The sequence below is a fragment of the Balearica regulorum genome, chromosome 5 (assembly GCF_011004875.1).
Source record: "Balearica regulorum gibbericeps isolate bBalReg1 chromosome 5, bBalReg1.pri, whole genome shotgun sequence".
NCBI classification, from domain to species: Eukaryota; Metazoa; Chordata; class Aves; order Gruiformes; family Gruidae; genus Balearica; species Balearica regulorum.
In genome coordinates, this window is record NC_046188.1 from 19,192,103 (window position 1) to 19,205,559 (window position 13,457).

Sequence of the window (13,457 nt, forward strand, 5' to 3'; positions counted from 1 at the left end):
AAAGTAATTAAGTACTTTTCTGTAAGAACAGCAGTTACACAGTAGTTGTAAAATACAAGACACCTAACAAGGCCTGGCAGGTGGGGAAACCTACACCTGCAGTGTGGTGCAGCAGCAGCATGGTTTAGGTCACCAAGACAAGCACTCTCCTTTTTTCTTGGAAATAAGCCTGACTCAAGCAGCAGCCAGTTCCCCATGAACAGCAGGTCTCTGCCACCAAAACAGTTCAGTTCAAATAAAGGTTTTATTGGGAAATGAAGTGTTACACTGAAAAACCACAACCCACCAGGATTTAAGCTCTTCAAGAATGAGAATTAGCTAGACTGTGTGGTTTTACACAAGACTTGTCACCAACACAGAGGTCCTGATAGTCCCCAAAGAGGCGACTTAAAGATACAGTCCCTCGGGGGTTCCCTCCTGCTTCTTATAGAGAACATTCTCTTTAGACTTTTTGAAGTCTTCATTTGTTACTTTCATTCGCCGTTCCCTCAAAGCCATCAACCCAGCTTCTGTACAAATTGCCTGCAACAGAGAAGCAACAGTTACTGTCTCTGTGTGGCCCCTTTGAGCCACACCTCAGAAGAAAGCTGCACCTTCACACTGCTCCGACCGGCGCTGCAGAAGTGCAGAGTGGCCTGAGTCAGCCCCAGCCGCAGCTGAGCGCCAGCAGCCACTCACTCACACACACCCCCCACAGCGGGATGGGGAGGAAAAGCAGAAGAAAGAGATAAAACTTATGGGGTGGGATAAGGACAGTTTACTGGGACAGCAAAGGGAGAGGGAAACAACAACAACGTACAAACTGGGTGATTTGCTCATCACCCATAGCCTGATGCCCAGCTTGGCCCCAAGCAGCCACGCTCCTTTCCCTTATATACTGAGCATGATGTCATACGGTATGGAATACCCCTTTGGCCAGTTTAGGTCAGCTGTCCTAGCTGCGTCCTGTCCCAGCCAAAAACCAGGACAAAGCATTAACAGAATTTACATTCTGAAGTTTGGTACTATTCCGTAGCACTGAAGCATGTAAAACAATCTGGATAAACCCAGACGCTTCTGTGACAGAAAGGCAGTTTTCCCCAACAACAGTATTTCCCTCCTGCAAGGAGCAGATGCATCCAGCTCTGTAACAGCAGACTGGGTTACCCTTCTGCAATGAAGTGATGAAGTAATGCCATGTTTGGTTAAGCTCATTAGTGTGGTAACTCTAGCAAGGGCTCCATCTACCTTAGAAAAGCAGACTATATCTGAAGCTTCCTAACCTACAGTTGCATTTTTATCTGCTTGCAACATGGTGTAGGATAAGAAGCATTTTTAGAGGCTATCTTGAGTAGCATTTAAGATACCTTGCATGCTTGTGCAAGATTCCACATAAAATTTCATATTCAGATAACACAGATATGTACTCTTATCAACACAGGCTACCTCATAATTATGATTTTGATAAATTTCCCATGTGTAAAACAGAGTATGTTGCACTCATAAAAGGTATTTTAAAGCCACCCAACTGTTCCTCAGTGATGTAACCACAGAAAATAACAGAACAGTTTCAACAGACAATTTTTTTGGATGCAGTAAGAAGAGAGATGTGATTTGTGTTTTGAAGTAGAAACCATGCTGATACACACTGACCTTAATATCTGCACCACTGAGATCATCTTTTGCCATAATCAGTTCATCCAGAGTCACATCATCTGCCAACGTCATCCTACTTGTGTGAATCTGAAAGATTCGTTTCTTGGTCTTTTCATCAGGTAGAGGGAACTCTATTTTCCTATCAATACGTCCTGTGCAAAAGAAGTTCAGCCTTAGGTTTTTTGCATGCAGCTATTGGAAACAGCGCAGGAAGAACCTTTCAAGGTTACACTGACAGCAACTGTTTCTTCACACCACAATCATGTCTTAGAGTAGAAAGTGAGATCAGAGCATTGGCAATGAACAAGGAGCTAGTGGAGCTGAAAGATACCACGCTGCTGAAAAAGCCTGCGTCATTGCAGGTAAGAGATGCCTCACCTGGGAAACATGAAAAACCTTCAAGTCACATATAAATATAAAAACAATGTGTCATAGCACAGAAAAGTATTAATCAAATACTTATGTTCTTGTAATAAATTTTATTCTACTCTGAGATTATTACATTTAGCTCTGAAGTTTAATTTTCCGCCACATACACATGCACACAAAATAAATCACTGTGGCAACTTGAAGAACTCTTCCTCCCTATTTAACCAACCTCCTAAAAAACAAACAAAAAACCCCACAACCCCAACTAACTGAAGAAGGAAGGTTTTGCATAAGATGTTCTGTTGCAAGTCCTTACCAGATGTTTCCTTTATGTCAGTAGGGACTTTGGATGTCCTGGTACTCATTGTTCCAACTTTAATGAGCAATCTTTTTAAAGATATTTTCCATCTCCAGCTCACTCCTGTTTTTCTTTAGTTTTACAGTATCTTTTCTAAAAAGGGTTGATGGCACCACATAGGACATTCCAGACTATTGTACACAGTGGTCAATCAGTCTACCGAGCTGCTAGAAGTGCCCTGGTTGCTCTAGCAATGGTTATAATTTAAATACCCGATAGGTGTAGGAAGTTTCCTTCCAACAGATTTTAGGTCATCTTGGCTTGTTTAATACTGGTAGAGTAGTATCTCCTCTGTACTCAAAGAGCACTGGTTTTGATTTGGAGGGGGTAAGGCTATGATGGTGACAAAGCCAGACTTTTTTGAAAAACAAAACAAAAATCCCCCAGAAAAAAAACCACAAAAACCCCAAACACAAACACACCTCAGCAACTGAGGAGTTTTTACTGTGGAGTTTTTCTTTTTCTGAACTCCTTGGGTCCATGCAGTCTAGTGACTGCTCAGAGTAGTTCTTTGACAATTTCACCTTAAGTTATCTTTGCCATCTATCTTACCCCTATTACTTCAGAAGGGCTATCTTTACAACCTCTTCAATACTTAGGATTTACTTGAGGACACTAATGGGAGGCTTAGCTTACGCCTTCGGTCTCTGTGGTGCTTTCTAACTCCTGATTTAACAGACCCCACAGACATACTATGTTTTGGTACATTTTTAGTGGCCATTTAAAAATACTACTTGTGCCTGTTCAATACGTATGTCAAAATAAGATATTCCTTCTCCCTCACTCGTCCCTCAAATGACAGTGGTATGCCAGGTCGGTAAGGAAGCAGACTGCTTTCCTTGCATCACAATCCAGGCTCTCGCTGTTCAGGCTTCAGTTCTCCTCTGTGAGGCACAAGTGGTACTGCCCTGCCATCCCTGCTGAAGACGGTAACAAGATGCGGCTGCTGCACTGCAGCTCGCCTTAACAATTATTTAAAATAGCTGTTCCATCTCAATATAAAGAAAGAATATGCAAATTGGTTACGTATGTGTAAGAGGAATTAACGCATTTCTTCTCTTCCATAGGTTTTTCTCCCATTTGGAAATTTGTGAACGGGTTCTGATTTTAACAGATACACCAGCACAGATGAGATGGTGAATAAAGACAAACCAGTAACTTGAGTTCTTTTTACCAGCCCACATTTGATGAGTTATGACAAGTCCTTTCACAAGAGAAGTGACATAAGCATACACAGCAGGAAGCCTCTTACCTGGCCGAATTAAAGCTGGGTCCAGTGTTTCTATTCTGTTTGTAGCCATGATAACTTTCACATCCCCCCGAGAGTCAAACCCATCCAGTTGGTTCAGCAGCTCCAGCATTGTACGCTGGATCTCTCTCTCACCACCTGAATTCGAGTCATACCTTTAAGAAAACAACATTGTCAGAAAAAGCACTATGCAAGTTTAAGAACATACTTCACATAACTGCCACACAGGTATAAACAAAATAGTGCGTGGCAAGTTGTTTGTTGGTGGTTTTTTTTTCTTTAAACCACCCATAACATTTTTTTTAATTTAGTGTTCACCCATAGAAAACAAAAGGCAGGTTTTCAGAATCATATTGTGACATGTAGGTAAGTAAAAAGACACTGAACTAGTCTTGTAACTGGGTAACAGCAGTCACGCAAAGGAAATCTGTCCTTTTTCCATATTTGTTACGTGTTTGGAAATCTCTTTTTTCCTCCCTAACAAAATCAACAAATTAACATAAAAAAGGTAGAAACCATAGTTCTTAAAAGCAGATGCATCCACTTCATAGAAAAATACAGCTCGTCCCTCATTTCTCCATGTCAGTTTTTCCTTACGCACACAGCTGTAACTGTACGCCCTTTAGCCTTACTAACGTGGATCCTGGTTTAACTCTGCTCTCCTGAAACACAGGTACCAGCAGCTGTACTTCTCTGCTTTGTAGCTTAGCTATTTCATTTTGCTTATGAAATATCAGACTAGATAAATCTACATCTGCAACAGCTCACCTATAATTAGGAGCAGTTTGAAGCAACATAAAGAATAAGAATAAGCAACATAAAGAATTCTGTGTGTTATATACTCCACTACTAGCCCAATCCTTTCTACATATGCTGAAATACATGAGGCAGAAGCTGCATTATAGTGGAGCTTCAGGCTAGTAGCTGTGTAGTAATATGTATGAGCACCTTTTTATTTAAAAAACTAATTGTAGTGGACAGTTCCAACCAGCCTACAGAATTGTCAAAGTAATACAACTAGCATACAGGCTGAACAATAGTGTGGCACAAGCAATGCTTCTCCATGACACCACACTAACTTACCATATAATATTCTAGGAACATAAGTATTTAGCCACCTATCTGGAGAAGCAAATGATAGATGGATACGTTCTGTATTAAGTACATTGCTTTACTGTTAAATTACTAAAGCAAATCACTGTATATTTGGATTTGCACTTAGAGGACACCATACAAACTTATACACAGTGTCTCTTTCTGTTTAAGACACTATCATAGAGATACTACCAGGTAGCAGCAAGAGAACAGAGGTTAAGTTTCCAGTCACATCTGTTTCATATGAAAAGGCTGCGATACGTTTTAGTTTCAAAGAAGTTATTTGAAGTTTTACTTGTTGAAAATGCTTACATCAAGAAGTATTATGAAAATAATACTTAGCAGTAAAAGAAGTGTTTCTAGTAAACCTTTTATTGTCCCTGGCAATACTTGTGTGTGCAGCAGGAGCTAGAATGCTGTACCTCTTTGTACCAATGGCATCGATTTCATCAATGAAGACAATCGATGGAGCATGCTCTTCAGCCACACGGAACAGTTCACGCACAAGCTTTGGACCGTCACCCAAGTATTTCTGTATGAGTTCTGAGCCAACCACTCTCAGGAAGGTTGCTGAAGTTTGGTTTGCCACTGCTTTGGCTAGTAAAGTTTTACCTATTTTTAGTTGGAAAGAAACACTGTAATTAGTCTGGGGAGGCAGGGGGGAATGCTTTAACAGTCATCTGACATTTGTGTCAGACTTAGTAATGCTTTAATACTAAGCAAGCGTGATTTATTTTACTTGTGTTAGCTCAGCACAGTTGTTACTGTACTGTAAGATACCTGTGCCAGGTGGGCCGTACAGAATGACTCCTTTGGGTGGCTTTATACCCATCTCTTCATAATATTCAGGATGGGTGAGGGGAAGCTCCACAGACTCCTGCAGCACAAGAAAGACAAACCTGAGTTTTTATAAAGAGTGAGTGCTCTCCACAGAAGTTCATTAGCACTGATAAGAGTAATGAAGGCAAAAAGAACTTAACTGATTTCAAGACAGACCTTGAAAAGTACGTCTCTCTGGTACCTCCTATTCTAAGGCAGACAGCTACTCTACCTGAGCAAGTCTTTCTGTTGTTTGCACTTGACATGTGGGAGAGAAGCAGCAAGTGGTTCTCCCTCCTCCAACCTAAATGCATCATGCTGAGTTTAGAACCCTGGAGTTCCTGACTCCCAAACACTCATGGAGGACCTTGGGGTGAGGGAACCTTTTATGAAAGGCTGCCTTCCACCATAAGTTACCAGATACTACAAATCCGTATTTTAAGAGCATTTGTGATTTTGGACACCTACTCAAAGCAAAAGGGTTGAGTTTTACCAGGGTTCAGGCAGAGCTCTGCTGGTAGGGAAAAAAAAACCCCAACCAAAAAACCAACAAACTAACCAAACACAAAAAAAAAACACCCAACCAAAACAACAAACAAACACAAAAACAAGCCCCAAACCCCCTACCCACTAAATCCTTAGATTGCATGGCATCACTCAAAACAACAATTTAACTCTCATCTTGCAACAAATAATAGCTTTACATGTTGCAAAATAATAAGTTATTGCAGAAATGTTATGAGCTCGGGGCTCTACAGGTTCCACAGCAACTGTGAAAGATTTCTGTGCATACAGTTTGAGAATTGGGTACGCTACCCACTCAAGAAATTTAGGTCCATGAGTCTGCCTAGCAAAATAAAATGAAGAAATGCACTATAGTAAGATACAAAAACAACCCTACATGAACAGCAGTGGGTCCTACTGTTACACTTCTGAGCTCCCAGCGCCAACAGCTACATTGCTGGGTTACTTAGCAGTGTGAGTTAGTACAACCGAATACCTTGATTTCTTGAATCTGGTTGTCAAGGCCACCAATGTCAGCATATGTTTCTTGAGGAGCTTTCTCCACTTTCATCACAGTAACTAAAGGGTCTGTGTCATCCATCAGGACTCCTATCACAGCATGAACCTAATTCAAGCATTAAGAGTTATCATATAACACAAACAGCATTAGTAATACAAGCTCAAGCCTAAACCCAATACCCATCTGTTTAGGTGTGTGAAATAAATGGCATTAGCTCTCAGACCCTATGATCCTGTGATTCTCAGAAAAAAAGGCCAGTTAAAAACAGTACAAAAACTTGTGCTTCATTTTATAACACCAACTCACCTTATGATTTAGCAAAACAGAGCAGCCTGGCTCTAGCAGATCCTTGTCCACAAAAGACAGAATACTGACATAGTGCTCCGATCCTACTGATGTGGACACGATAGCGTGGTTGTCATCAATGATCTCCTCCAAGGTACCCACGGACATCGGTGTTCCCCTCAGATCATCCACCTTTGATCTTTCTTCCTGTTGTCAAGAACAATCCAAGAAACAACTCAAGAACACAGGCAAAAACATTCCTGTATAACACTGGCTCAACAGTTCACACAGAGAATAACAGAACCAGTCTTTGCTGCTGTTTCGCTGCCCCAAAAGACATAAAAGCCTAGGCCAGTCACAAAATCCACTATTATTTTAGTCCTCTCCTATGGACACTACTATACGGATGTGCATAGCTAGAATGTTCTTTCTTTCTCTATTGATGGATATCTAGGAGCTGCACTTCGACAGATCATTAAGAAACAAGAAAACCACTGCGGTCTCATCTGTAGTAACCCATGCGTGGGCTAAAACCATTAAAACACTAGAAAAAAATCCTGTTTTCTGGACAGTAATTGAGACTTAATGAAGAACTGTAACATACATAATATGTTTGTATTGACTTACACATTCATGGCACTTTGTTTCTATTGCTTCTGTACGGAGTACTGTAATATTAGAAGTAACAGTTCTCTCAAACCTCACCTCTTGTTTTTCTTCCAAAGGTTTCATCTGCTCTTGATTTCTGATAAATTCTTCCTCCATTAAGAGGTAATCTTTAATTCTTTCCAGTTTCAACAATTTGAGTCTGCACTGTGTGTGAGGAGTCACTGTAATCAAAGTAGAATCACAATATTTTAGGCCAAGTTTGACATGATACCAACTATTCACTAATTCATTACAGGAAATTCTGCTTTATTTTCTGAAAATAACTTCTATATGAGCAGCAGTCACTATTTCACTTGTCCCACTGTAATTCTAGGCAAAAAACATTTTTAAAGATAATGTTTCCCCTGCATTTCTCCTCATTTCAATTTCTCTCGTTCACACCTGGGAATTCATGGGCTGCATCTTGCATAACAATAACCTTATTTTGTGTTTTTACATTAATTAGAAATAAAATTACATTTGGCCTTTCTCTTTAAAGATTTATGACCTACACACAACCAAGTCTAGGGGAGAGGACATCTCTGCACTTCTCAAAGAGTGCACAGTCCACAGGACAGCCAGAGCAGGCAGAATGCTTACCCAGGGGGAGTTTGCTGGCAGCATCTGGTCCCTTTGTTTTCTTCTTCTTTTTTCCCACTCTGGTTGGAACTGGAGGTTCATATTTTTTCTTCTTATCCTTATATTCATAAAAATAATTCCATAAAAATCAGGATATTAACAATGAAAAAATACACATAGACGTTAAGTGCACAGACTGAGAGAGCACTCAACCTAAGTTGAATGGCTGCATAACAAAATTATCTCCTTTATAATATAGAGTGAGAAGCCCAAAAGAAATATTATTTTGTAACAAAGTTCAAAAATTTCTTTTCCTGCTTATTTTACATCATTTTTAAATTTAGATTTCTGCTAGTTTTCAGTGAGTATAGAACATAGAGGCCTAAAGCCTGAAGTAAGTCACAAACAAAACTCATGCATGAAAGAACGAGGAAAATCTTGAATCTGAACATTTCTGTTGCATTTCAGTCAATAGGTACCACGCATTCAGTTTGCCAGCTCAGACATAGCTTGCCATGTACATTATACTTCCATCTCCAAAGGAAACTGGAAAGGCCTCTAATGGTCCACAACACAAAGTACAGACCTCATGCAGATGACAGTATGATGTCATTTTCAAGCCAAAACCAGTTACTTAAGTGTCAGCTTCAAAACAACTAGTCTTTCCTAACCCAGACAGATTTATAATTTTATTCTTTTTAAGAATAACTTACTACTGCCAAATAATTTCAGTTCTCCTTTACAGTTAAGCCCCTTTTCCTATTTTTAAACAGCAACCTGTTTTCTCCAATGTCCATGTAGAAGAGATAGGACATTTCATCAAAACAAGTAAGAGTGTAATGTTATGCAGTTTGATGAACAAGAACAAAACAAAAGAGTAAAAAAAAAAAAAAAAAAAAACTTATTGCAGCCAGCCTCTGTAGTAGCACACCTGTAGTTCATCCTGGAAGTAAAAGCATTTTGTTTCATTTTTAGTTACCTTGTCATCCTTTTTGCCACCACCAGGACCATGCCCACCACTCTGACTTTGACCCTAAGTAAAAAGAAACAAAACCAAACAACAGCCAAATGTAAGTACACAACTATAAATCTTGAAACCTCTAGACAGTTCCAAGTAAAGAAATGCCATAATTAGATTTCTCCTATCTAAACGAAGTACTGATAGATTCCAAATAATTGTCAAAATAATTGTCAAAAGTCAGTGAATAAAGAGAAGTGTGGACTTAGGAGGCCAGGAGGAACGTGTACATTTTTGCCTGATACAGCACTGCATTGCCTTGCTACATCGTAGCTTTAGCTCCTTCCTTGCCAGTGTGAATTCCTGAGCACCACTGAGCAACATGTATCACAACGAGTTCTCCTTCAGCCCCCCATCTATGCCGCCCGCCCCGCCGCAAGCAGAACAAACCCGTATTGCTGCCGGCAGGGACCTGCTACCGCTCCCCGCAGGAAGGCCGGCCGCGCCGGGGCGATGCCCGGACCCACGGGGCGGTGCCCGCACTCCCGGCTGGCGGGGCCCCGCAGATCCACCGCTACAAAACCACTCTGCTCTCACAGCAGCGAGCAAACAGGCGGGCCTCCCGCGGCAGCCAGCCTCGCCTCACAACCCCGCCCGGCCTCAGCGTAACCGGCCGCTGCTGCCCCGCCGGTAGGCGGCCTAGAGGCCCAGCGCCGGCGGAGACTCCGCAAAAACCCCGGGCGATGGCGGCGGGATGCCTGAGGAGGGCCGGGACCCCGCTCCGCGCCGCCGGTGCGGCTCCGTCCCCCCACGGCCGCGCTCTCAGCGCCCCGGGCCCGCGGCGAGAGCCGCTGTCTCACCATCCTGCCGCGGCGCCGCACCGGAAATACCGCCCCGACGGTGCCCGGCGAGGGACGCGGCGGCGGCGTCACTACGGGGTACGGCAAGGGCCAAACGCGAAAGGCGGCTTGGGCGGGGCAAAGGGGTACGGCGCGCGGGTGGGCGGTGCGGGTCAGCGGGTCACGTGACTCCGCCGCGCGGGGCGGCCGCCGGCGGTTGCTTGTCCCTTCGGCTGGCCCGGCCGCCCTCCCGCCTCCCTGCCCGCCCTGCGGGGGGGGCGCTGGGCGAGCCGCCGCGGGGCAGCCGCTGCCCGCTCCCCTGCCGGCAGGGCCGGGCGAGACACGGCTGCCTGCCCTGGGCCCGGGCCCTGCCCATTTGCCCCCGTGTAGCCCCCCCCCCGGGCGCAGCGCGGCGCGGTGTGTGCCGTCCGGGAGGCGCAGGGGTCTTGAGGCGGCCGTTTGGGGTGTCACGCCGGCAGCGAGCAGCAGAGGGCTCCGTGCCGCCGCAGCTGCCCGCCGGGCCAGAGCGGGAGCCGAGGCCGCCTCGGCGTGCACCGTCCTCCGCAGGGTGCGCGTCGGCCGTGAGGGTTTTGATGTTTTGCTTTGAAACGCCCTTAATTCCTCAGGCCTCTGGGTTCTAGGTGGTTGTTTCCTGTGCAGCGTTGCAAGTGAAAGCCGTCTGACTTGCTGTTACTCCTGCCTGCAGGCAGTTCAAATCGTGTCTAAATTAGCCCTCTTGACGGCGATGAACCGTTTACTGGAGAAAAAGTGATTTCTGTCCTGTTGGCAGACACTTTGTGGACACATTAACAGAAGAAATGTGTTGTAATGGTTAAGTGGAGACGACATTTTCAACAGTCTGCTACAGCAGCTTTTGCTTCAAAAACTGTGAAACTGCCTTCTCTGCCATAGAAACCTAGAAGAAAGCAGAGTTGTTCTCCCATGAGATATTTCTCAGGTATTCTTACACTTTAGTTCACATCAGAACAAGAAGCTTGTGATATGTATTAAAGCTCGTAATAACCAGCTGCTGCAGTGTTAATATCCATAAAAATTATATTAAAACCTCTGAATATGCTGAGGAAGTATGCCTTAGTCCTGGTAGTTCAAGTTACCTCCCTTAAGCGCTACTGCTGAACTAGTAAGAGATGGGTCTTCCTGGAAAGACCAAAACACTGATTGTGTTGTGCCATGAGTGGAAATGTTAGAGTTTGCAGCTCTTGTCTGCTTTGAATGCCTGTTTGAGGGGTGGTCCTGCTCCTGTCAGGTGTCATGAGAGGTTCTTTAAAATATGCTGTCATGAAGAATTCATCAGGCACCACTTATGCTCACACATACTACAAGCTGCTTTTACTGTGTGGCCTGGTACAGTGAAAGGTATGTGAACACTGTAGAGAGCAGCTTTAACGCTCAGGAGAGTAGCCTAAAGTATGGAAAGGAACAAAACCACAGGTAATGTTTTACAACATTCATGGCTCGATGTCCAAGTGGAGATCAGTGACGAGTGGCATTCCTCAGGGGTCATTACAGGACCAGCGCTGTTCAACATCTTTGTCAGTGACGTGGACAGTGGGATCAAGTGCACCCTCAGCAAGTTTGCTGATGACACCAAGTTGTGTGGTGCGGTTGACACACTGGAGGGAAGGGATGACATCCAGAGGGACCTGGACAGGCTGGATAGGTGGGCCTGTGCAAACCGCATGAGGTTCAACACGGCCAAGTGCGAGGTCCTGCATGTGGGTCGGTGCAATCCTAAGCACAAATACAGGCTGAGAGGAGAATGGATTGAGAGCAGCCCTGAGGACAAGGGGTGTTGGTTGATGAGAAGCTCAACATGAGCCGGCAGTGTGCGCTTGCAACCCAGAAAGCCAACCGTGTCCTGGGCTGCATCAAAAGAAGCATGACCAGCAGGTCGAGGGAGGTGATCCTGGCCCTCTACTCCGCTCTTGTGAGACCCCACCTGGAGTACTGCGTCCAGCTCTGGGGGCCCCCAGTACAAGAAAGACAGTGAGCTGTTGGAGGGAGTCCAGAGGAGGGCCACGAAGCTGATCAGAGGGCTGGAGCACCTCTCCTGTGAAGACAGTCTGAGAGAGCTGGGGTTGTTCAGCCTGGAGAAGAGAAGGCTCTGGGGAGACCTTATTGCAGCCCTCCAGTACCCAAAGGGGCCCTACAGGAAAGTTGGAGAGGGACTGTTTATCAGGGAGTGTAGTGCCAGGACAAGGGGTAATGGCTTTAAACTGAAAGAGGGTAGATTTAGTTTAGATGTTAGAAAGAAACTACTGTGAGAGTGGTGAGGCACTGGAACAGGTTGCCCAGAGAAGCTGTGGATGCCCCATCCCTGGAAGTGTTTAAGACTAGGTTGGATGGGGCTTTGGGCAACGTGGTCTAGTGGAGGGTGTCCCTGCTGTAGCAAGGGGGCTGGAACTAGATGATCTTTAAGGTCCCTTCCAACTCAAACCATTGTATGATTCTATGATCTTCTACTCAGACCATGTCTGGATTAGTATGCTGAGTACTGCTTGCAGCAAATGTTTTCAGAGTGCTACTGGTGCTGGTTGTTCTCCACCTGTAGCATGAGCTGCAGTGTGTTTTGACTGTTGCAATGATATAAACAGGCATTCATTCTGTGTATAAAATGCCAGTAGCTCTTCTTCCAAAAGTTTGTTTTCCTGTAACATTTTTCCATCTATGTTTTCAAAATAAATGAACGCATCCAACCTTGTTTTAAAGTTATTTGCAGAGAGAGTAGCCAGAAAAGCTTCTCAATAATGAAAAGATGGAAATGCAAATCAAAGGAAGGGAGGGGTTTTTTTGTATGTCTAGGAATGAAATCTAAGCATCAGGAGTTTTAACTGCCAAGAAAGAAGAGACACTGTGACCTCTCTGTTAGGACTTCTTGCTGTGAGCTGACCTGTGTGGGAGCGTAGAAGCAGAGGAGGAAGAGTGGCAAATATTCTTTGTGACGTCTATTTAAAGTTATGGGTTTTTTTCCCCTAGACCTGTTGCTTCCTTCCATCTCTTGCATCAGCTAATCAATATAAAAGCATTTTTTTTTCATGTGTAAGAATTGCTTTTCTTACAGGTAGCACTGTACAAACACTGGTTGTGTTTTCAGGAAATCCCTCCCTCCAGATAAACATAACATTTTTACCTACAATGAGCTCTACCAATCTGTAATATTCCTGGGGAGATGCAGTAGAAACTTCCAGTGCCTGCTTTGGACATTCCCAAAGGTAAAGTGCAGACTGAACAGAGGCATGTGCTCAATCCAGAACTGAACGCCTGTTTTGGGTCAAGGCTGTTTTACACTGTGTCCTTGCACCAGAGGCCCCGTCCTTGTTGGGGGCTGGCAGTGGCTGCTCCCTGCCTGCCTGCCACAGAACCGAAGTGCCTGCCTTCTCTGCGGAGCGCTGGCTGTGTCACTTCACTAGGGGATCTTCAGATACTTTCTCTTGTTTAGGCTGAAAACTCCGTAACAAGATATTGCGGGATGGTGTGGGGAGCGAGTATGGAAGGACAGGGTCTTTTGTGAGCATCACTATCAACAGAAAGGTTATCAAGATGAAGGTATAGCCTAGAAATACTTCTATTCTGCTTTT

At 44.3% G+C, this 13,457-nt stretch overlaps 1 protein-coding gene across 1 annotated transcript; it reads right to left on the reverse strand.

Annotated features, from left to right (window-relative positions):
• Window positions 1-225: 225 nt before the first annotated feature.
• On the reverse strand, window positions 226-10,004 carry PSMC1 (proteasome 26S subunit, ATPase 1). The gene is made up of 11 exons (XM_075753703.1): window positions 9,880-10,004; window positions 9,041-9,094; window positions 8,083-8,179; window positions 7,540-7,664; window positions 6,856-7,041; window positions 6,526-6,654; window positions 5,487-5,583; window positions 5,129-5,318; window positions 3,615-3,766; window positions 1,633-1,787; window positions 226-522 (listed from the first exon to the last, which is right to left on the reverse strand). The coding sequence occupies exons 1-11, from the start codon at window positions 9,880-9,882 to the stop codon at window positions 388-390; spliced, it is 1,323 nt and encodes a 440-aa protein (XP_075609818.1). The 5' UTR covers window positions 9,883-10,004; the 3' UTR covers window positions 226-387.
• Window positions 10,005-13,457: the final 3,453 nt, after the last annotated feature.